Genomic DNA, 24651 nt, shown 5'->3' with positions numbered 1-24651 from the left:
TCTGGCAAGTAGGTCTTTGATCAGACTGAGAAGAACCTCGTCCAGCTTGCTGCCCAAACAGCTGAGGAAATCCTCTCCCTTGTGTCGTGTAGTAGCCTCTTCCTCTGTATCCTCCACGATTCTGACCTCTGCCACAGTTAGAATATCATCCTCTGTCTGTGTAGAAGGCTTGATGTTGAGTGACTTCAAGAGGACTTTCATATTTCTGGAGTTTGCCTTCGAATCCAATAAGCTTATACATGACATCTTCAAAGCATGGTCCAGGAGGTGTGTCCATAGAGTCTTCAATCACGGTAACAATGGTTTCATATTCTCGGCCTAGACCATTTAGAACCCCATAGATCTTCTCTTGTTTTGATATTGGAGCTCCAATGGAGTCCAGTTGGTCACACAAAGTCTTTATTTCAGACAGATACTGAGACAGAGGTTTGGATCCCTTGAGAGTAGTCTGAAGACGTCTTTGGATGTCTAGTCTTCTTGTAGCTGAGACTCTGTTGTACTTCTTAGCAAGCGCAAACCAGATCTCTTGAGAGGTATGAAGACCATAAACACTTTTGAGAGCTTCTTCTGTCAAGGATCCTATCAACCAGGCCATGATGAGTTGATCTGTGTGAACCCATTTAAGAAAGGCCGGATTGTTGACTTCTGTGACTTGATCTCCGTTGCGAACTGTGAGCGTGGGTGGTGGGCGAGGAGTGGAGCCATTTACGTAGCCTAGGAGAAGCTGACTGTTAAGGAATTTTTCGAACTGGAGCTTCCATAACAAGTAGTTGATGTCACTCAATTTCAAGGTAACGACTTGAGTGATAGAGAGTAACGCCGGAGTAAATACATCTGAAGGAGTTGGAGTCGCCATGAATCGCCGTGAGCTCTGATACCATGTAAGTTACAGAGAAACAGAGATGAACAAAGGGAATGTTTCAAAGATTTAAACTCTTCATTCTTATTTTCCTCAAAGGTTAGAGTTTTACAAGATAACTTATTTATACAAAGGGAACTTGTGTAGACCTAAAGGAATATCCTGTAGCATATTCTGCTCAGCTGTAAAGCTCTATTCAAGACTCGTTATTAGTAAGGAGACCATATTTGTTCTGCATCTTAATGACAGAGTTCGTACTCTGTCTGTCTGAAGCCAAGGAAGCGTTGTCTTTACGTTTTGCTGACTTAGCCGTTAAAGTCTTTTGACTGTGAAGCAGTGGGCTTCACTTGTTGTTGAGAGCCCATCACTTCTTCATTCTTCATGCTTGATGGGCCTGTTATGTTTACACAACTCAGGCGAGAGAACGTTTAAAGTAGGCAACGGTTTTAAGTGCTTCGAGGTTGGGTACGATTACGACGGCTCTAGAGACGGCATCATGAAGATTGTTGTAAAGCCTTTGAGAGGCATTGAAACACACACGCTTCTCTCCTCGTTCTCTCAAAAACTCAAACACCGATTGTAAAGGGTGGAGACACTACGGTGCTCCGGCGGCGATGTCGGTGTTCGTAGTGGCTCTCCCTCTCTGGAAACTGCTCGACGAGACGGGATAGGTAAGACCCGGTGCTACTAGGAGGTGGCCCTCTCTCTTTGCTGTGACTCGGGAGGGTTTTCTAAAGCGGTGGCCACTAGAAATCCCGCTCTGGTGACTCGTCGGTGTGAGGTTGGTGTGCGCCGTTAGAGGACGATGGTGACCCAGCCGGAACCCGCTTGTCAGTCATTGGGGCTAGGGTTAAGCTCCGATTGAAAGGGTTGTTCGTCGGTGTCGGTGGATCTCACATCCGGGATGGCGGTTCTCTTATGTTTTGAATCTCGCCGGCGCGTCTTCTTCCTTTCTCCGCCGCAAAGAGTGGAGGTACACACAATCTCTCGGACATGTGAGGCGGTGAAGCTATTGCGGCTAACGGCGGTTAGGGTTTTGGAGTTGGTCTCATTTTGAAGTCGACGCTTTGTGGTCGCGGGACACTCCGTGGGTGGCTCCGTTGATGGTAACTGGCGATGGATCTGGCGGGCCTCCGTCACCCCTGCCGTGAGAAGTCTCTGGAAACTGGATCTGGTGGCTGTGGTGTCTAACGGAGGAGGGAGCGTGCTTCCTCAGTCTTCTTCCCCACAACCTTATATCTTCTATGCTTAAACATGTAATTTTTAGCCTAGCTTAAATCACCTGTAACCTAGGATTGAAGTTTCTCCGGCGTACCGGCTGTATTGTTCTGTCCCGATGCCCTTCGGAGAAGAAATGAATAAAATATATTTAAAAAAAAAAAAAAAAAAAAAAGAGACGGCATCGTGGGACTGCACGTGACCAAAAACTTGCAGTCTCTTAGCGCTAAGCGTTGTTGTTTAGAGAGTGGAACTGTATTGAGATGTCTCGGAGATCATTACAATGACATCCATGATCATGACTGACATTTTGTCAGTTGGACAAATTTATGATTATCATCAAAACCTATATAACTTGTAAATGTATTCAAAGCAATAGCAGATTCTAGCTGTTAGAGCAGTACTAAATAGATTATAGCTCATTAAGGCTTTTTATTTAGTGCATGAAGAAATAAAGAAAGGAGAAAACTATGTAGAATAAACGAAGCAATTTTTTTATCAATAAGATTAAAAAAAGAAAGCAGAAGAGTTGCACAAAGTGGCTACCCTAAAATTACATCTCTGATTTTCATTACATACATTTATACAGAATCTACCTTACTCGAAAAAAATCCTAACTCCATGGGCTAATGAACTTCTCATGAGACAGTAGTGAGCAGTTGAGCATGTCATATGTCTTATGTGCTCAACATAATTAATCACCAACATAAGTGAAACTGCGATTCATTAGATAAGTTATTAATTTTAATGGATACCCTAGACAAAGTTTAAACAAAACCAAAACTTAGATGGAACTTTCTATTTCACTATCAACCCAACATGTACAACTTTTCTTCATTTATTAGTAACGCCCTGAACCAAAGCAGAAAAAGCTTGGGTAATGGCCTTCAAATTAGTAAAACCTCCTAATAAGCAAGTGGTAAAGCCCCTGAAGATTATTAAAGATCCAACTAAAAAAAAATCTATTTAGTTAAGCTCTAACAGCTAGAATCTGAACGTGCAACCATTAGTAAAGACAATTCACCAATTAGTAGCTGAAAACTCATTATTTGATGGCACAATTTGTTTATTGTTTACTTGAATCTTCAATACTTTTCAGGGGCTTGTGGTAACTTCTTTTTCAGCCCTTTTTGTAATTCCTGGTATGTGGTATGCTAGCTTGCCATACTTATAGTTTTTGTTCGTACTTATATTCAATTAGAACTATAATCAAAATAGGAAAACTTGTATTGCATTATGTATATCCCACGCCATGAAGTGAAACTAGACCAACACAAGCTTTTCCTGTATACTTTCGCAAATAATGTTCACGACTTAATCGATTTATATAATATCACATATAGTCTATATTTTCTTGTTTAGTTTTGTTCTATTTTATTTTTCACCTTTCTTCAATTTACTCTTGAATGCATTATAACTATTTATTATGCACAGCCAATCAGCGTTTTAATATTTCATATATTTTCAGCATTTAATCATACCAAATTGGATATTCAACTCATACCTTCGACGAAGTTGTAGGGTTCTTTATCATATCTTCGTCAGAATGATGTCATTGCTACTAACAAGAAAAAGACAGAAAACATCACATATATACATGATAACACGGTATTAGTTGAAGCCATGAAATACTAATCTAAAGAGGAGCAGACAACGTTCTATTATATAGAAAGACTCGAAATGTATTTATTCATCATGGTTTATTCGTACCAAATTGACTACTTCATTGTGTAGCCTCGATTACTTGACTTGCTCGTTTTTAAACTCGCTAGCTAAAAGCACTATATATACGGGGGAAGGCAAGGTTTATGAGCAAGCCACCAAGTTGAAACCCCATTCCTTTAAATCTTCTCTCATTCTTCGTAATCGCCAAACTATAATTTTCCGAAAATGCAGGTTTGTTGTCTTTTGTTTTACTTAAATTTTCAGAACGGTTCATTTCAGCAGGTTTTATCCGCCGTAGAAAGCCTGCTAAAATATATATATCCATTTCTATAATTATAGAAATTCAATAAAAATGTAAAGCTTAAATAATCTTTGCAGGAAAAAGTTGTATTCAAGTTGGATGTGTTTGACGAAAGAATCAAACAGAGAGCTATGAAAGTCGTATGTGATTTTCCAGGTATGGCAACATGTATAAAGCAATGGTTTATCAATAAACCATTGATGGCAAGATATCCGGTTTATATAGAAAGATAAGTAATTTAATCTTTTTACGACTACAAATTTTTAAACGATAGTTTTGTTGTACTTAGGAGTTACGTTGATAGACGTGAAAGAAAAAGGTAAACTAAAGGTGTCGGGAGAATTCGACAAGTTTCAAATGACGAAGAAGCTTAAGAAGATATACAAATATGTTGACATTATCGCGCTTGAACACGATGGAGAACCGAAGAAAAATCCGGATCCTGTTAAGAAGCCTGAACCAATAGTGAAGAAGGCCCCATCTTTCCGTCGTTGGAAGATAGGTTTCTTTTAAAGGAATCGATTTTGAGGTCGTTGTGATCAGTTTGAGTTCTATGAACTATTGTATTATGTATGTTGATATTTCATCTCTTGTGAAATGTTGGATTTTTTTGGCATCTGTGAAATGTTGTTTATGTATGTTCGAATAATAATATGGTGTCTGTTTACATCTTGGTATTATTTTTTTGGTTCACTTTAAAGTTTCGTAAACTAAATTATGTTAGTCAATCAATAAAGGAAAGGGGGAGAAGTACTTAATGCACTGTAAAGTAGACTAACCAGCATTTAGTAGATTATCCAACCCCTAGCAATCTTAGTTATTGATATTTCTGAGTAGTCTTAAGTTCACAAAACCTAAAATATTCTCTTGGATGTTATCCTAAATTTTGTGGAATGCCCCGTTCATCGTTGGGTTTTCTTATAAGTTCAGTTCTAACTCCCTTATTAGAATGATAATGTTTACTTAGAACATATCAAGGGTGTTTTATTGGATGCTGTCCGACGACAAAGAAATAACTGTTGTGGATTCAAATGTAAAAGAGTTTCTAAATTACCTGAATTATAGAAAATATTGTAAGTAGTTTCTAAATTAGTCAACTAATGAGCACAATAAATTACTTTGTATACAAAGAAGAAAGTCATATAAAATCCATATAAGAATAGACTGTATTCTGCATACCATAACAAAAACACTTAAGAGGTCTTCAAAGAAGTACAGTATACGAGAAGCCAAGATTTAATGACTTGATCTATCTAACACCAAGTAGAAACTCTGGATTCAAGGTTTCAATAAACAGTTAACAAATTATACATTTAAAATTTTATATATTAATAATCGATAAATACTCTATAAACGAATATACTTTTTTCCAGCATAAAAATTAACAAAATTGATAAATTTTCAGATTTTTTTCATCATTGAAAAGGTAGATTTTACTATGTATGTTTTATGATCTGTTTAGTCTAGTTTCAAAAACTTAATTCAGTTTTGTTTTGAGAAATACTAAATTAATTTTTTCGTTTAAAAATTAGCAAACGAGAAAATTTCCAAAATAAAGTTTATTAAATAAAGAAATATATTTATACATTTAGGTTAAGGATTTAGTGACTAAAGTTTGAAGTTTACTATTTGGGAGGTGAGATTAGAGTTTAAGATTTAGGAGGTAGAATAATTTAATACTTTTACTAATTACTAAATGCTATTTTGAGAATTTTCCACTTCTTATGCTATTTTGTGACAAAAAGTAATAATTAAAATTTTTGCCCTTTTGTATTTGATTAAAAAAAATTTACAAAATAACAATATTAATGAATTTGTGTATGTATTTTATTTAAATTTGGTTAGTTGGATTAATTTCATTCGGTTTTATAAAATTCAGGTTCGTTTTCGGTTAAGAGTATTTCCGTAGACCATCAGAGACGCCCAGAGTCAGAGAAGACAAAGAAAATGGCACACGCGACGGGTCTCATCCTCTCTTCCTCCTCCAGGTTACTTACCCTCTCACTCTCTTCCCTTTACTCTCTTCAAAATGCTCATCAACTCCCTCTTCCTCCAGGTTCGCTCGTCTCGGCTACAGCACCAGCAGATTTCTCAGACACGCAAACCCTCTTCCCGTTCCTCGATTCCGATGCTTCTGCTCCGACGAGACTCCCCCTTCTTCTTCTGTAAAGTAAAGCCCTTTGTCTCTGCCTCATGCTTCTTCTTTAGTTCACAATTCTCTTTTGATTCCATTTAGTCTTCTGATGGCAGGAAACGTGTGGTCTCTGGAGTCCAGCCTACAGGTTCAATTCACCTCGGAAACTATCTCGGCGCTATCAAAAACTGGGTCACTCTTCAGGTTAATGCAATCTTCTTTCTTCAAATTTGTCCTTAGGTAGCTCCGATTGCTATGTTAAAGCTTTAGACTTTCACTAAAATTCATCAAATTTAGATGGGTTTTGTTGTTATATCCTTAGGTTGCTCCATCCACTGCTATTGTATAGTCAAAGTCTATAAAGCTTTAGACTTTTACTAAAATTCATCAACTTTAGCTGCTTTTTTTTTGGTAAAGTTCGAGGCTTTATGGAAAAGGGTATGTCTCTCTTCTGTTTCTCAGGCTTTCTGTGTTTATATGTCTGTAGGACACATACGAAACACTCTTTTTCATCGTTGACCTTCATGCGGTATGTATCTTCACTACCTTTCAAAAGTTTTAAGTTTAGGTAATGACACTTCCTTGTGTCTTGACATATTGTAGATAACATTACCTTATGACGTGCAAGAACTGAGAAAGGCAACTAGGGATACCGCAGCGCTCTACCTAGCATGTGGTGTAGATATTTCTAAGGTTCTTTTTTTAACTCTTTATGTGAAAGCAGTTAAAATGTGTATGTGTGCAATAATAACCAATCAAAGAGCTGACCTTTGTAGGCTTCGGTGTTTGTGCAATCTCACGTCCGTGCTCATGTGGAGTTAATGTGGCTTTTGAGTTCATCCACACCTATCGGTTGGCTACAGAAGATGACTCAGTTCAAAGAGAAATCACGCAAGGAGGTGCGTTTCTGTTGTGTATCCTTATGTTGTATAACAATTCTTTTTTCATCATTGTGTGATCCAAATATATAAGGGAGATTTGCCTATATATGTAATCTTATAATGTATTGGGCATCATAACAGTATAGTCTTTCTGCTGCATAAACCTGAAAAGTATTATGTGATTGCTTTACATAAAGGATTCTGTTTACTGATTCCATTTTGGTCTCTTTTTTTTAAATTGGCAGGGGGGTGAGAATGCTTCCGTCTCATTGTTAACTTATCCAGTTCTGATGGCTGCTGATATCCTCTTGTATAAGGTGGTGATGCTTTAAAAGGAGTCAAGTCTCATCTTAAATTATGGAAATGAAAAAGGAACATTAAGGCTTATTTATTTTTCCTCTTAAAGAAGTGCATGTAGATAACTGCTTATTGCCTGTAAGATGACCGTTTTGTTGATGCTTATACTCTGAAACACGCCTCTTGCAGTCAGATTTTGTCCCTGTCGGTGAGGACCAGAAGCAGCACCTAGAACTTGCACGCGACCTGGCACAGCGTGTGAATTATTTATATGGTGGAAGGAAGTGGAAGAAGCTTGGAGGGTATTATAAATTTTGATTTTTGCATTTAGTATTAGTAAATTAAAGTATACCATTCAAACAAGTGCTTCTGATCAATGATTTTCATGTTTCTTAATGGTGTGTTTTTTTTTTTTTGCATTTCTAGGCGTGGTGGTTCTATCTTTAAGGTGAGGCTTTCACAATGCTACTATGTCTACTCCTCATTGTGTGGCTTTTATCACAGATGGTTAATCGGTTTTCGAATTAAAACATATATGTAGATACCAGAACCACTCATACCACAAGTTGGAGCCAGGGTTATGTCTCTTACAGATGGTCTTTCCAAGGTATAATAATAAGAGGAATCTCTTTACTTGTTGCTGAGGTCTTACTGTCATGTAATCTTTGTAGATGTCCAAGTCTGCACCTTCTGATCAGTCCCGGATCAATCTCCTTGACTCAAAAGATGTAAGTAGATTGAAACTCGCCATTGTTTCTAATACTTGTAACTCTGTGTCATGTTGTTTGTATGTGAATCTCGTTTGCTACTAAATCCATATCTAATCTCAATTTTTTTTTTTTTTTTTTTTGCAGTTGATTGCGGATAAGATAAAACGGTGCAAGACAGACTCATTTGCAGGGTAAGTGCTAATAACGTCGCCAGAAATTTTACATGGAATGCACAAGTTAGTTAGTTTAGTAGATATTGAAAAAGTTCCTGCTTCCTGTTGCTCCAACAACAGCCTTGAATTTGACAATGCCGAGAGACCTGAATGCAACAATCTCCTCTCCGTATATCAGATTGTTTCAGGCAAGACAAAAGAGGTATAAAGAAAAGACATAATGGGTTTTGACTCTTAAAAAGACTGTGGATCACAAGGCAAGAAGTGATATTAGACTGTTATATTTTGAATGGGTCGCAGGAAGTGATGGAGGAATGCAAAGATATGAGCTGGGGCACATTTAAGCCTCTCCTTGCAGATGCTGTCATCGAGCATCTTAGTCCAATCCAGGTCTGCCAATTCATTTCATATCATATAAGCATTTCATTTTGTGTAATGTGTTATTTGGTTTGGTTTATGTTTGTTCCATTGTGCAGGTGCGTTATGAGGAGATAACAGCAGAGTCAGCCTATTTGGACAAAGTATTGTCAGAAGGTGCGGACAGAGCCACGGAGATAGCCGAATCCACAATTCACAATTTGAAACAAGCGATGGGTTTCTATTTATGAGAGGATCAGTCAGTCTTATGTTGTCTAAAAGCTTCTTTCTTTCTTTTTTTGGGTGAAACAATTCTTGATTCTTGAATTGATGCAGTCAAATGCTGCTCTCAATATTCTTTGCTGTAACTGTGATGTATCAAGTTGTGTATAATTGCAATTTCTTTCAGAATCTTTATCAAAATAAGAATTCATATGAAATGAATGAAAAATAATCTAGTCTCCAAAAACCTAATAATAAACATCTACTACATATACATGTTGTGTAGCTGTTTGTGTATCTAATGAGATGTAACAAGTTACTAAGCAGTTGAATGCAGTCGTATCAATGTGTAAAATGAACAGCTCAAAGTTATTTTAAAGTATAATTAAAAGGTTTATCATATTGTTTTTGTAAAATTAGTTCGTTTTGTTATGCCGACCGATTTTGCATTAAATTTATGTTCAATGCATATATGTTATATGGACAGTATACAGATAAATAAAATACCTAGAAAGAAAAAAATAGGTTTATTCAAAATTAACTTTATTATCTTTATTTTACGGATGGTGAGGAAAACATGGAGGATATGGTCTTACGTGTACCTACTATCGTCACAATAACATTGACGATTTTTACAATAACGCATATATCTTTTCTTTCTAAGACAACGATGCACACATTCAGCACACAAATCTTGGGCAAATACGTCCGCTCTTTTACTATCAAATATAAGATCTCTTATTGGAAAATCAGTTTGAGGAGTTACCGCTGGACTGGAAGAATGGGTTCTCTTTTCAGAATTAGATTATGCCATATTTATGACTAGGGGTTGGCCCGCCCGTAGTGCGGGTGAGTTTACAACAAAATTATTTTATGTTAAAATATATTTATATTTTAGAAATCATTTGAAAAAATTACTCTAAATTGAATATTATAAATATTTGTTTTCTAAGATCATCTTATAAATTAATTATTTTTTGAAGATTATATTTATTATGTTAACATTGGACCTTTGTTTATAATTCTTATGTGTCTGAATTTTTATTTGTTATCAAATATATTTTTTGTCATTGTACTATTTTGTTTTCAGTATTCATTTTCATTTATATTTTTAATGGAAATACGTTTTTCTTTTGCATTTGCATGAGATTATATATGTAGTAATTTATTATATTTTATCAGTTGTGTGTTAAAGTTTTATGTTTGATTGTGGTATATTTGAATGTATTCTACCCGTGATTATGAGTGTGTTTCTAACAATGTTTTTATTCAAAACTTTCCTTAACTAAATATTATTTGTTTTTGACTAATCTAGAATTATTGCTTCACGCGGGGTTTCTAAATTTGTGTTATTGTGTTTGTGAGATTAAGGCTTTGAATGATAACGTCGAAAACTACGCCATACCGAAATTAATAATAACAAAATATCCATATTATATATATACACGTTTTGTTACTATTCAGATTCTAATATGCAGAGAACACACAAAGATGTCAGCATATACATAATTCCAACCATCTTCTTCTATGTTATAAATAATAATCAGGAACGTGCATGAACGAAGGATTGCAGGTTAGTTTGCAAAAAACAAAGGGTTGCAGGTTCCTTATAAAATTTAGGCGATGTATTACAGGTTTGTTATAAAATTTAGGCAACGTACGCATGTCATTTTGTGAAGATCATATGTAAGCCGAGTTAAAAGAAGCAAGGCTTGATGCTTCAGAGTATGGGATAAAAGCGCTAAGAGAGTTTAAATAGGGAATTTAACGAACATGAAAGTTAATCACCGAATGCTTTGATCATTGATAAAGATTATAAGTGACGGAAGTAAGGTTTGGATGGTTGGGTTAAGAGAGGATTTTTTTTAGTGGACATTACTAATTTAAGGTAACCACATGCACAGCTGCTACCAATCGATGGGTAACTGCAGTAGTAAATAACTAAAAATTAACAATAACGAATATTGGGAGTAATTGGACTTAGAGTACAATCAGAGACGTGGGCCACTCAGCTGCTATGGCACTGGTTCTAAAATCCAGTTTACTTTTTTCTGATTTTTTTTTTTAATTTAACTCCAGTTTACTTGCATCCCAAGTGTAGACATGAAGTCGGAAACTTTTACCCGTTATTATTTTCAGATATCATGGGGAAACCTACAGAATCAAAGTATGTTAATGGAGGTTCTTGGCGTGATTTTTGGGCAAACATTATGTGGGTCCTCTAGGAAAAATGAGTAGCAGTAAGTGAGAAGAGAGTAATGTCTAAGTCTTTATCGTTTAGTAAGTGAGAAGAGAGTAATCTCTAGTCTTTATCGTCTAGTCTTTGTCGTTCTAAACGAATCTAGAGTCTTACATTAAAGAAAAATAGAGTTAGGCTACGAAGAGACTTGATTTCCTTTATATGTAAATTACTGAAGTATGAGTGGTATGATTCTCACCTCTCAATATGTTACAATAGTTTTTTTGTGTTAAGTTGATTCTAGTATGTTACAAAAGTTTTTGTGTTAGGTGATCGTCTTTTTGACTAAAGATGACGAAAATATAATGTAAATGGATTTTTTAATTTTGTTTTCATATCGAGTGTGGATTTGGTAAGAGTGCTTGCATATAGATATATATATATATATATATATATATATATATATGTAAAATTAACAACTCCAAATGTTTACTAAGTAACCGAACCAAAAGGGAGAGAAATCTTGAATTAGATGGTGGACTAAGTGTCTTAACCCTTATTTGGAAAACATAAAGTGAGTTCAATTAACCAATGCATGGGAGAAACCGATGGATATGTGCTCAATGCAGGAAACTAAGTCCAAGCTTTTTTGGATGGGTTCCTTGGGTCTTGCTCCTCACCTTGTCCCTGAAGTTCATCAAAGCACACATCAGTAAATCCTAAATAACATGAAACAGTATAGTATATGCTTATATTATGGTTAGATTACAAACCATTAGATGAGGAACCTCTACATCCCTAACATTTGTCACATTAGTCATAGCTGCGTCAGATGCTACAATACAGCCGAATCTTCACCCGCTGCACCTTAAAAAGCATCAATGTTTCAATTCAAAGAAAGTAGTGAGTTTCAAATAATTAAAGGACTTATGTGATATTAAGAGGTTTAAGATATATGCTTAAGGAGAGAACCTGAGAACATTAACATCACTTGTGTTAGGAAATTTCACGCTGTAGTTTTCTGAAACACTTGGCACATGAGATGTAGCACCATCTGTTTGTAGTTCCTATAAAACTTTGGTTGTGTATAGAAACTCAATAACCTGCCTGTGAATGAGGTTCATGAGTTTAATATTCCAAGTATGAGAAAAATTGAGAAGGTGATAATTAATAAAACATACTTGTGGTGGCGACTCCAGAAAGTAGGTCGTCAACTCCGCTAATGAAACAGTCTCCGGCTCCTTGACACCACCTTACTGTGTCACACTGGTGGAGTCACCACCGGCTGTGGCACACAATCTGAAAGTGGGATGAAAGCAGAACTTGAGGAAGAAGGTCCTATACTCCTATGTGTGAACATGTTCTATCTAATGCATTACATTCAAGGTTCTTCATCAAATAAACTCTAACTTGCCACCACATATTTGTCAAAATAAAAGTGTGTCCAAGAATTTGCATTCAGGAAGTGAGAGGCCTTCTTGAGAAACTTAAGTTTGTGAAAATATCTGCTTGTCTTTCAAGAACATTTACCTCCTACAAACTTGGGGTTGTTGCTGATCACATCATCACTCTAGGCTGGCAGACACCAGTTTCCAGTCTCTTGTGAAGGAGTTCAGTAAGGCTGTCAAAAACGTTTAAGCAGACAATCATGTCCCTACTCAGGAAGTACGTAGTATATATATATATAGATTAGCAGGAGTGGTGATTAAAATACATGAAAAATATTCAATAGTCTGTGTCCAAAGATATTACTTATCAACTCAGATGTTCACCATCACACATTGAGTCGTATGGCTTTGATCATCGTATGTTGTCATGGTCTCGCAAATCTCACCAATGATGTCTGAAAAAGAATAGGTCGCTGGCATGAGATGTTTAAATATTCAACTACTGAGAACAGAAGCTACAAAATAGAAAGATGTACCTGCAACTCGACATTTGTATTTGTCAACGCAATGACTTGCTCGAGCTCACGGAACATGAACATCTCAGTTGGGATGTGATTAGCAGCATCATGGACTTTGACCAACTTAGTAAACTCGTGGAGTCTGATCGCAACGATTGAATCTAAAAGCTTGAAATCGTTGTTGCTTCTGTTCACATCAAACCCCAATAAGCTCATATATAGCTCACTCCCTAAGAGCTTGTCTCAATGTGTTTAGGCGATGGACCGTTACTGAGGCTTGGATGAAAAATGCCTGTAGGCAAGAAGAGATTATGTGAAAATGAGACCCATAAGAAAGGAAACAAAGTAACAACAATAACAAAACAAAATCAGTGAAATACTAACTTATCATACAAAAGCAGCATGTCGATGTAAGTTCACCTTTCTTCACATTTATAGCTTCCCAAAACGGAGAAGCTTGAGACAACGGTTCGACTGCAACGCCCGGGCTTCAATTCGGAAAGTGGTATCTTGGAAGTCGCCATTGTTCTTCAAGGTTCGTCTCTGTATGTTGAGTGGAAAAGAAAAGAATCTGTAAAAACCATGGCACCACAGATGCCTTTTTATAGGTATGAGATTGCGAAGAAGCTGAAGAGGACGGTAATGAGAAGTAGTGGGTTCTCGGGTTTACTGAAATTGAATGTGAAATTAATGGTGTGCACTTAAAAGTAATTTGCAGCCGTTACTCTAACCTTCTCTCTGCCAAAAAAATTGATATTAGGGTTATGAAGAGGATGACATAGAACAAAAGAACGCTTCTTGAGTCGGGCCCACGCCCACAAAAGATAGTAAGGAGAAATCTGGACCAGGTCTGATTTTATTAAACAAACGATCAATGGGCCAAATGTTTGATAGGCCACAATTGGAGAATGTTGAGTCCGTAAACATCAGAAACAAAAGGAAAAAGAGAGGCTGACGTGTCATCATTTGCCCCATCCTTCCATATGACGTGGACGCATGAGAAGAATGGTAAGTCTCCTTTATTATTATAGATAGATAAGAAAGGAAACAAAGTAACAACAATAACAAAACAAAATCAATGAAATACTAACTTATCATACAAAAGCAGCATGTCGATGTAAGTTCACCTTTCTTCACATTTTTAGCTTCCCAAAACGAAGAACCGTGAGACAACGGTTCGACTACAACGCCTGGGCTTCAATTCGGAAAGTGGTATCTTGGAAGTCGCCATTGTTCTTCAAGGTTCGTCTCTGTATGTTGAGTGGAAAAGAAAAGAATCTGTAAAAACCATGGCACCGCGGATGCCTTTTTATAGGCGTGAGATTGCAAAGAAGCTGAACAGGACGGTAATGAGAAGTAGTGGGTTCTCGGGTTTATTGAAATTGAATGTGAAATTAATGGTGTGTACTTAAAAGTGATTTGCAGCCGTTACTCTAACCTTCTCTCTGCCAAAAAAATTGTTATAGGGTTATGAAGAGGATGACGCAGAACAAAAGAACGCTTCTTGAGTCGGGGTCCACGCCCACAAAAGATAGCAAAGATAAATCTGGACCAGGTCTGATTTTATTAAACAAACGATCAATGGGCCAAATGTTTGATAGGCCACAATTGGAGAATATTGAGTCCGTAAGCATCAGAAACAAAAAGAAAAAGAGAGGCTGACGTGTGTCATCATTTGTCCCCTCCTTCCATATGACGTGGACGCATGAGAAGAATGGTAAGTCTCCTGTATTATTATAGATACCTATAGAATGTTTAAATATTTTGAATTATTAAACTACGATGTAAATAAAGAGGATAAAATATTTTACATATCATCTTAATATGCCAAAATAAACTTACATGATAAAGCAAGAAAAGTTAAAATCAAAGCAGTGCTGGTCTTCGTGTTTTTCCAGGAAGTTCAATAAAATGTTTTTGAATTATTGAAATCAATTTGCTATTTTGTGAGTTTTGTTGTTATTGTAAAGTTTGTTCCCAAGTGTCAAATTTATATGTGGTTTTTACTTATGTTACAAAAGAGTTTATAACCAACGTTCTGTGTGATAAATAGATACATACGTTAACAAAATTATGGTCAGTTACGTAACAATTTTTTTTTAAAATATTTGTTAAAATGTAACTGTAACAATAAGTACTTCTTAATTAGTTATTTAACGTAAATATTATAAATAAATAAAAAATCTTTACGTTATGTGTGTGTATCTTCTTCATCATAAATGAAATGCTTTTGCCATGTTTCCTAAGAATCTAAGATACACCACTGATGCATGGAAGAGAAGAAACGACGTGGAGGGAGAGCTTATCCACAGATGCATGAGTCAGCTTTGGGGATTATGAGGTAGTAAGTTAATATCTAGACTTTATCGGTGATGGAGTGACTATGGTCATTAAATGACCATAGTCATTGTGTCAAACACATAGAAGGAGGACTCTGCCTTTGTGTTTTTGTTTGAAAATGTTGTGAGGTGGATGTTCTAACAAGCTAAGAGTTGGTTTCTGAATGATAAGGATGAAAGCCTAAGATCATTCAATGCGAGGTTATGGAATCAGATTCAAACGATCGACCTTAAGACTCAAAACGCAAAGACATGAAATCAATTATTTAAAACACCATGATCTCATCTTCTTTTCTTTTTTTTTTGAACTAAGATCTCATCATATAATATTATAATGTAGTTCAAACCTAGTTACGATTAAAACATTTCACCAAATGGAATGACTAGAAATCAATTTCAACAAGACCACATAAAACAAAAATATATAATCTATATTAGTGACTAAGTTGAAAGCAAAGGTTTCAACACTTAATAATTAGTATATTAAGACAAGAGGTCATTAGCTCAACTAAGGATTCTGAACATTGTCTTAGAGGTCCCAATTCAAATTATTGCTGAGACAAAACTAACATTACATGTTATGGTATTGGGTTTGAAGGATTATGGATTTCGACCTAAACGGCTAAACCTCCTAAAAAAGAATATAATTAGTGTATATATATATATTGTTATGAAAGTCAGAGAACACAGCGCCGCATAAGTTGAAATTATAAATGATGTGGGGCCCGCTGCACTATTTGCACAGTAGATTTTTTCTTTATATATACGATCAAGTTCGATCGTTTCAAGAACACACTTCAACCTTCTCTTCTCTCTAATACACTCTTTCTATCAGTGTTAAAATATTCTACGGGTATAAAATTTTTCCCTTATTTAAATTCCTGCGATACAAATAAATTCCAGTTCTTTTTATAACACGTTATCAGCACGATCACTCTGCGATTCGGTAAAATTTATTTGTATCATTTATACCCTGTTATAATGGTCGGTATACCGCCTCTACTATTATTTATATCATGTTATAATGGTCGGAATACCGCCTATATTATTTACTAGTAATTTAATTTATTTATTGGTCGGCCGAGCCGCCTTATATTCTGTTTATTATTAATTGGTCGGCCGAGCCGCCTTATATTCTGTTTATTATTTATTGGTCGGCCGAGCCGCCTTATATTCTGTTTATTATTTATTGGTCGGCCGAGCCGCCTTATATCCTGTTTATTATTAATTGGTCGGCCGAGCCGCCGTACAATTTATTTATTACTCTGCATTGATCGGCTGAGCCGTCGCATGATTTGTTGTCATAACATAAATATTTTATTGTCATAATTTTTTACTTTTATGAAATTTTATAGATTTGGTTGACCGTTTAATACGATATTTTCAGACTAATTTTTGGTACACTCGATTTAACCCCAACGGTCACAAAGAAATTTTTTTCAAAATTTCCCCTTTCTCCAACGGTTATGAACAGTGTTTTTCATCTATAAATACAACTCATTTTCACTCCATTTCATCATCCAAAATATTTCATCTTCTCCTAAAAAAAAAAAAAAATTTCAAATCGCTCTCCTCCGATTTGAATTTCAAGAAAGATGATTCGCGCACTTTTGTTTTTATGTGCCATTTTTATTTGTGTTTCTATTTATGGTTTATCCGTTGGAGAATTTACTCCAAGAGAATTTAGGATGAATATCGGTTTACTTTTCTTTACATCGCTTCTCCTTGTAATTGCTTGCATGATTAATGTAAACGGTTCCTTTTAATATGAATAATATTCTAATAATTTTTATTTATGTTCTTTAGAAATACAAATGGCAAAAATCGAGAAACTTCAGTTTCCGGCATTGGAAGTAACTGGGACAAACTACACGGCATGGGTTACAAACATGGAGCTTCATCTAGATTCCGAGGAAATACTCGGAACAATAAAAGATGGCAATATATCAACCTCTCATGAAAAGGCTAAGGCCGTAATATTTCTGAGAAGGCATCTAGATGAAAATCTTACGCATGATTATGCGAGAACCAAAGATCCCTTAGATCTTTGGAAAGCTCTGAAGGAGAGGTTTGATAACCAAAGAAAAATTACTCTCCCCCATGCTTGATGAGTGGAAAAATCTACGATTTCAAGATTTTGAAAAAGTGGAAACGTACAATTCCGCTATATTGAGAATAGCGGCGCAATTAGATTATTGCGGTAAGCCTGTCTCGGAAGCAGAAATGCTCGAGAAAACTTACCAGACGTTCCACAAAAATCATTATGTTCTACAAGAACAATATAGAAATTGTGGGTATACGAGGTTCTCTGAACTCGTTGTGGCGCTTATGATAGCGGAGAGAAATAATGAACTCCTCATTAAAAACCACAATGCCCGACCCACGGGAACCAAAGCATTTCCTGAGGTAAATGCAACGGATATAAAAAATCCGGAAAAAGGAAATTATTCCTATCGTGGGCGTGGTCGTGGCCGTGGTCACAATCGTGGTTTTGGTCGTGGTCGTGGTTATCGATTTAACCGCAACCATGAAAGGAGTAACAACCCAAGAGGAAGGGGATCCAACACATGGAATCGATCTGATCGGGTAAAAGGAAAAGAAACCCAAGAAAACCCTACTCATAAAAATGAGAACGTCTGTTACAGATGTGGATCGAAGGGACACTGGTCTCAAGTATGTCGAACTCCTCGGCATCTATGCCAATTGTACCAAGAATCTATTAAAGGCAAGGCAAAGGAAGTAAATCTCAATGAACACCTTGTGGGTACAACATCGACATACCTCGAATCCTCTGACTTTATGGGAGATTTCGACGAGGCCACTCATCAAAATATTTGAAGTGCTTGTACTGATCAAGCTTAATAATGCCTAGTGATGCCATAAAATATTATGTATTTCACTTTCAGAATAATGTTGTATTTCAAAATATCTAATGTATAATTATTGTGTACTTGTTATTGATGCATAATATGTTTACTTATGAAAGTTTATTTTCTTTATTGATATTAACTGTGTGTTACAGAAATGGATAAGAAAGCAAATGGAACAACAACTAAACAAATTGGTAGAGAAGTTTGCATACCAGATAGTGGCACAACGCACACTATACTGAAGGATAAGAGATATTTCTCTACTTTAAAGTCAGTAAAAATGACTATAAACACAATATCAGGTCCTACAGACCTGATCGAAGGAATTGGCAAGGCGAACTTTATGTTGCCTAATGGAACAAAGTTTTCCATAGATAATGCCTTATATTCTCCAAATTCTAAGAGAAATTTGTTGAGTTTCAAAGATATATACCGTCAAGGGTATAACACTCAGTCTGCAACTGAGAATGGAAAAAAGTATTTGTATATAACTTCTGAAAAATCAGGCAAAGGCCTTGTACTGGAAAAATTTCCAGAACTTCCTTCTGGATTGCATCACACTTATATTGATGCTATAGAATCACATCTTGTGATCAAAAGAAATCCAGAAGATGTTACATTATGGCATGATCGCCTTGGTCATCCAGGCACTACAATGATGCGAAAAATCATTGAAAGCTCACATGGTCATTCAATAAAAACCCAAGATATATACCAAAGTAATAAAATGACATGTGATGCGTGTGCTCTTGGGAAATTAATCATAAGACCATCACCAACCAAAGTTGACAAAGAATCACCAAAGTTTTTGGAAAGAATCCAAGGTGATATTTGTGGACCAATACATCCACCGTGTGGACCATTCTACTACTTTATGGTATTAATCGATGCATCGAGTAGATGGTCACATGTTTGTTTGTTATCATCTCGAAATATGGCATTTGCGAGATTTCTAACTCAGATAATCAAATTAAGAGCACAGTTCTCAGATTATCCAATTAAAAGAGTTAGATTAGATAACGCTGGTGAATTCACATCCCAAGCTTTTAATGATTATTGTATGGTATCAGGGATTGAAGTAGAGCATTCTGTTGCTCATGTTCATACACAAAATGGTTTGGCAGAATCATTAATTAAACGGCTGCAACTAATTGCAAGGCCATTGATCATGAGATCAAAACTCCCAACCTCTGTATGGGGACATGCTATTTTGCATGCAGAAGCACTAATTCGGATAAGACCAAGTGCATACCATAGATATTCCCCATTACAGTTAGCATTTGGAAAAGAACCAAATATCTCTCATCTAAAAATCTTTGGTTGTGCGGTTTATATTCCAATAGCACCACCACAACGTACAAAGATGGGACCGCAAAGACGGTTGGGAATATATATTGGCTATGATTCTCCATCAATAATAAGATACCTAGAACCACAAACTGGTGATGTGTTTACGGCACGATTTGCCGATTGTCATTTCAATGAGAAAGAATTCCCAACTCTAGGGGGAGACAATAAACAAGTAGGAAAAGAGATCAAATGGAGTGTACCATCGTTATTACACCTTGATCCTCCTACGAAACAGTCAGAACTAGAAGTTCGACGTATCATGCATTTACAAAATATAGCAAATCAGCTACCTGATGCATTTGCTGATACCAAAATGGTAACTAAATCACATATACCCGCTGCAAATACTCCTGCTCGTATTGAAATACCACAAAATGGTGGAACGGCAGTTGATACACGTGAATCAGGAACACGTTTAAAGCGCGGTAGACCTATTGGTTCAAAGGATAAACTTCCTAGAAAACGTAAGGAATGTGAAAAGCATGATACTCCCAAAATAACAGAAAATATTTTGGACGAAGAAAATTGTGAATCGAATGACAATATAAAGCATCTTGAATCTGAAGGAAATCATGAGATTTCTATCAATTACATCCATAATGGAAAGATATGGAAACGAAATGAGATGGATGATATTGATGACGTTTTCTCATACCTTTTAGCAAAGGAAATAAATGAAGAAAACGAAGATCCAGAACCAAAGTCTGTATATGAATGTCAAAAGAGACATGACTGGATAAAATGGAAAGATGCAATTCAAGTCGAATTAGATTCGCTTAACAAACGAAATGTATTCGGACCTATTGTGCTCACACCCAAAAATGTAAAACCAGTTGGGTACAAATGGGTGTTTGTCCGAAAAAGAAATGAGAAAAACGAGATTACAAGATACAAAGCTCGTCTCGTAGCCCAAGGTTTCTCTCAAAGGCCAGGAATTGATTATGAGGAAACTTATTCTCCTGTTATGGACGCAATCACATTTAGATTCCTGATGAGCCTAGCGGCCAATGAAAATTTAGAAATGCGTCTCATGGATGTCGTTACGGCATATTTATATGGATCATTAGATACTGATATCTATATGAGAATCCCAGATGGATTTAAAATGCCAGAAACGTTAAGTTCCAAACCTAAAGAGTTATGTGCAATAAAATTGCAAAGATCATTATATGGGTTAAAACAATCTGGACGAATGTGGTATAATCGTCTCAGCGAACACTTAACAAAAGAAGGATACACGAATGATCCTATATGCCCTTGTGTTTTCATAAAGAAAACAACATCCGGATTTGTGATAATCGCGGTGTACGTTGATGATCTTAATATTATTGGAACTCAAAACGAAATCCAAAAGGCATCAAACTATCTGAAAGGAGAATTTGAGATGAAAGATCTCGGGCAGACAAAATATTGTCTAGGATTACAAATTGAGCATTCTCAAAAGGGTATATTTGTACACCAGTCTACATATACCAAACGAGTATTGAAACGCTTTAACATGGATAAAGCAACTCCTCTTAGCACCCCGATGGTCGTTAGATCACTTAATGTTGAAAATGATCCGTTTCGACCATCTGAGGAAAATGAAGAAATACTTGGTCCTGAAACTCCATACTTAAGTGCAATTGGAGCTCTTATGTATCTTGCAAATTGTACTCGACCTGACATATCCTTTGCTGTTAATCTTTTAGCGAGATTCAGTTCGTCTCCTACACGAAGACATTGGAATGGAATTAAACATGTCTTTCGTTACCTTCAAGGAACAACTGATTTAGGCTTGTTTTATCCTAAAAGTTCAAAAGGTCAAATGATTGGTTTTGCAGATGCAGGTTATTTGTCAGATCCACACAAAGCTCGATCCCAGACAGGATATGTTTTTACAATTGGAGGCACCGCCATATCTTGGCGTTCTCAGAAGCAGACACTTGTTGCTACTTCTTCAAATCACGCTGAGATCATTGCACTCCATGAAGCAAGTAGAGAATGTGTATGGCTAAGATCAATAAGCCGACACATCTGTTCAAGCAGTGGGATTGACGAAAATGCGGAGCCAACTATTCTATATGAAGATAACGCGGCATGTGTTGCTCAAACGAAGGAAGGATATATCAAAAGCGATAGAACCAAACATATACCTCCGAAGTTCTTCTCATACACTCAAGAGCTCGAGAAGAATAAAGAGATTGAAATAAGATATGTTCGATCATGCGACAATGCAGCCGACCTCTTCACAAAATCACTCCCTACCTCGGTATTCAGAAAACACATCCATAACATTGGGATGCGCCATCAGAAGGATCTATGACTGTTCATTCGAGGGGGAGCTTACGTAGTTGTACTCTTTTTACCTTACTATGGTTTTTCCCATTGGGTTTTCCTGGAAAGGTTTTTAACGAGGCAACAAAGACGTTAAGCGGGGGCGGATAGTGTCACCGGCCCCCAAGGGGGAGTGTTATGAAAGTCAGAGAACACAGCGCCGCATAAGTTGAAATTATAAATGATGTGGGGCCCGCTGCACTATTTGCACAGTAGATTTTTTCTTTATATATACGATCAAGTTCGATCATTTCAAGAACACACTTCAACCTTCTCTTCTCTCTAATACACTCTTTCTATCAGTGTTAAAATATTCTACGGGTATAAAATTTTGCCCTTATTTAAATTCCTGCGATACAAATAAATTCCAGTTCTTTTTATAACATATATATATTTTTATTTTTTTTTCTTTTGCTTAAGAAGTTCTTACGTGACCGAAGAGTCAAATAGCGTCAAAAAACTAACAGTGTCTTGGTCGTACACGCGGCCTTATGAGTAGTGGACACTTCTTCGATTTTTCCGTTTGATTTCGTCACGGCCTCGTAATTTTCAAATAATTCCTACAACAATAAAAAATTAATAGATATTGACTCGTTTACTTTTTATAGTCATATATTAATGAAATTCCTCGTAAATTCCTGTGAAATTTCTATATAATAGGGAAATCTTTGAAACTGCAATTGTCATCAAGAAGCTTCAACGTCTCAAATCATCTCTCCTCTCTGTCTCTCTCTTAAAAATATCAGAAATTTCCGAAGCTCTTCTATAGTTTTTTCTTGAGCCATGACTGCGCAGGTACACTCTTTCATCTCTTGAAATAATTAATTATATTTAGTCTAACTGATGGTTGAGTAATCATTATATATAGAAACTCATCAATCATACTTAAAATAAAAAAGTATGCAATTAGCGATACTGATCTCGGATTTAAAATGACAGAAATCTGTGTTGCAACTGAGTGTTCACGAGGAAAAGATCAGGAAGAAAGCGTGGAAGACCGTTTCTAAGTGTTCAGGTATCTTTATAAATTTCAACATTTACAATACTATGATAATAACATTTAATAAACTGGGGAAATAAGCATTTTCATGATTTTTGTATATATTTTAGGGGTTACTTCGGTAGCAATGGATGACAAAACCGGGAAAATGACGGTGGTAGGAGAAGTTGATGTACCAAAACTCGTAAAGAAGCTAAGGAAGATTTGTACCGCAGATATCGTTTCGGTAGAAGTTGTTAAACCACCTGAGAAAAAGGAACCGGAGAAACCGAAACAACCCGAGGTTATTGTCAACCCGCTTGCCTATTGGAGCAACCAGTACCAATACCATCCTGCTATATATGCAAGTTCTTATTGTCCACCAGGCGGGTATTCTAGAGTTGTGGTGGAGGAACCAGGGCCTTGTGTGATTTTGTAAATTTTCCTAGAATTATTTCAGATAATATTAGTTATATTTGCACTTAATTTTGATGGAAGAGTGTATTTTTGGGTATTGTAATCTACATTTCCCGTATGAGTCTATTCAATAAAAACAGTTAGCTTATGTTTGATGAAGTTGAGCTTAGTGACGTTTTATTAACTTTTCACTTTTAATCATGCAGTAATCAATAATCTTTTTTCGCGGTTTCATTCATTTAAGACCTTTTCTTATGTTAAATACTTACTTTGTTTTTAGCTAGTACTCTAATAGTAAATGAAATATGTTGGGAGGGATTAGTTGAGTGAATCGGTTCATAACTGGATACAAATGCGATACATATATTTGTACACAGTTATGTCGTTATTTCAAATCATTTGTTAACACCTAGATTTTCCACATAATATGTAGTTAGCTTTTTTTGGCCAACAAATTGTAGTTAGTTATATATTACATCGTAAAAATTAATAAAGAGACTAAGAAAGAGTCAAGACTGAAAGTCTTCTTTAGTAAATAAACAATTTTTAAGTTACAAAAAAATAAAATAAAAACAATTTGAAGGAAAATACAAAAGTCTACATATTGACTTGAGGGTTCCCACATGTCGAATGAGGCTTACGATGACATTTCGTTTCTTGACCCAGTGACGCAAGAAAATCCAAGTCTTCTTGAGAAAATTTGCAAAACTAATATTTATTTTTGTCAACTTGCAAAACTAATATAAATATCGTATATATTATATATATCGATGATACACAATTGTCAAAAAATGTTGAACACCAATCTATTAAAAACTAATTTACCGAATCTTGATAATAACTTTAAAATAGACTAGGTTTTCATTATATAAAACTATTAGAAATATTAACAATTCCTTTTATAAATTATTCGTATAGTATCCCATTGATAAATATGTGAAATATTTGATGTCAGGTTATTGGCTATTCACTTTTTTCATTACGTGTTCTCTAAAAATAAGAGCAGGCAAGCTCTTAACTGGATTTTTAACCTATTTAAGATTTTTAAAAAAATGAAAAATAGAAGTAAATAGAAGATACGTCGCTTAGTTAGGAGAAGGAAGAAACGTATGTTAGGAGACAGGTGTCAAAATTTAGTGAGTTTCAGACCTTTCTTTGGTTCTTTGCTTTCTCTCTCGAAACAGAAACGACAACTCTCTGGCTCTAGTTGATTCTTTAACCATCTCGCGATCTTTGATCAATCTCTGAAGAATCTCGTGAGGAGGAAATTGGATAAAGCTTCACTCTTTCGAGTCAATCACATCTCCCAAAACAAAACCCATCTCCTCAATTTTTAATCTCACTTCCCCAGCCATAGATTTCGTCAGGTCTTTGCTTCTCTTCTCTCTGTTTCTAAAAATTAGGGTTTTTAACTGACTCGCCATCTTCTGGAATGAAATTAGGGGTTTCGGGATTAAGCATAGAAGAAAGCTTATGGA

At 35.9% G+C, this 24651-nt stretch overlaps 3 protein-coding genes across 4 annotated transcripts; all 3 read left to right on the top strand.

The window, feature by feature from the left end:
* Positions 1 to 3967: 3967 nt before the first annotated feature.
* Positions 3968 to 5664, top strand: LOC106395844 (heavy metal-associated isoprenylated plant protein 10-like). The gene is made up of 3 exons (XM_013836187.3): positions 3968 to 3973; positions 4121 to 4199; positions 4333 to 5664. Exons 1-3 carry the CDS (start codon positions 3968 to 3970, stop codon positions 4554 to 4556), a joined length of 309 nt encoding a protein of 102 aa, XP_013691641.1. The 3' UTR covers positions 4557 to 5664.
* Positions 5665 to 5895: 231 nt separating this feature from the next.
* On the top strand, positions 5896 to 9010 carry LOC106390850 (tryptophan--tRNA ligase, chloroplastic/mitochondrial). Of its 2 annotated transcripts, none has more exons than XM_013831385.3 (15): positions 5896 to 6031; positions 6100 to 6213; positions 6294 to 6381; positions 6665 to 6706; positions 6781 to 6870; positions 6954 to 7076; positions 7304 to 7375; positions 7545 to 7657; positions 7782 to 7803; positions 7897 to 7962; positions 8027 to 8083; positions 8210 to 8256; positions 8359 to 8440; positions 8539 to 8628; positions 8715 to 9010. In XM_013831385.3, the coding sequence occupies exons 1-15, from the start codon at positions 5991 to 5993 to the stop codon at positions 8844 to 8846; spliced, it is 1179 nt and encodes a 392-aa protein (XP_013686839.1). In that variant the 5' UTR covers positions 5896 to 5990; the 3' UTR covers positions 8847 to 9010. The 2 variants fall into 2 exon arrangements, with proteins under 2 accessions (XP_013686839.1, XP_022554644.1); XM_022698923.2 differs by having other exon boundaries at positions 5914 to 6031; positions 6280 to 6381.
* Positions 9011 to 22321: 13311 nt separating this feature from the next.
* LOC106394408 (heavy metal-associated isoprenylated plant protein 13) lies at positions 22322 to 23332 on the top strand. The gene is made up of 3 exons (XM_013834981.3): positions 22322 to 22572; positions 22717 to 22792; positions 22888 to 23332. Exons 1-3 carry the CDS (start codon positions 22561 to 22563, stop codon positions 23193 to 23195), a joined length of 396 nt encoding a protein of 131 aa, XP_013690435.1. The 5' UTR covers positions 22322 to 22560; the 3' UTR covers positions 23196 to 23332.
* The last annotated feature ends 1319 nt before the right edge of the window (positions 23333 to 24651 follow it).

Source organism: Brassica napus, chromosome C3, assembly GCF_020379485.1.
Source record: "Brassica napus cultivar Da-Ae chromosome C3, Da-Ae, whole genome shotgun sequence".
NCBI lineage: Eukaryota > Viridiplantae > Streptophyta > Magnoliopsida > Brassicales > Brassicaceae > Brassica > Brassica napus.
Note: the sequence above shows the minus strand (reverse complement) of the source record. Positions and strands in the feature narration are given on the sequence as shown.

Excerpts from the sequence above, each read along its gene's own strand:
- LOC106394408 (XM_013834981.3), top strand. Across the intron at positions 22,793-22,887 it reads GACCGTTTCTAAGTGTTCAG|GGGTTACTTCGGTAGCAATG; the intron begins GTATCTTTATAA and ends TATATATTTTAG.
- LOC106390850 (XM_013831385.3), top strand. The coding sequence starts at position 5,991 with ATGGCACACGCGACGGGTCTCATCCTCTCTTCCTCCTCCAG. Across the intron at positions 6,707-6,780 it reads TCATCGTTGACCTTCATGCG|ATAACATTACCTTATGACGT; the intron begins GTATGTATCTTC and ends GACATATTGTAG. Across the intron at positions 8,441-8,538 it reads TTTCAGGCAAGACAAAAGAG|GAAGTGATGGAGGAATGCAA; the intron begins GTATAAAGAAAA and ends AATGGGTCGCAG.
- LOC106395844 (XM_013836187.3), top strand. Across the intron at positions 4,200-4,332 it reads AGTCGTATGTGATTTTCCAG|GAGTTACGTTGATAGACGTG; the intron begins GTATGGCAACAT and ends TGTTGTACTTAG.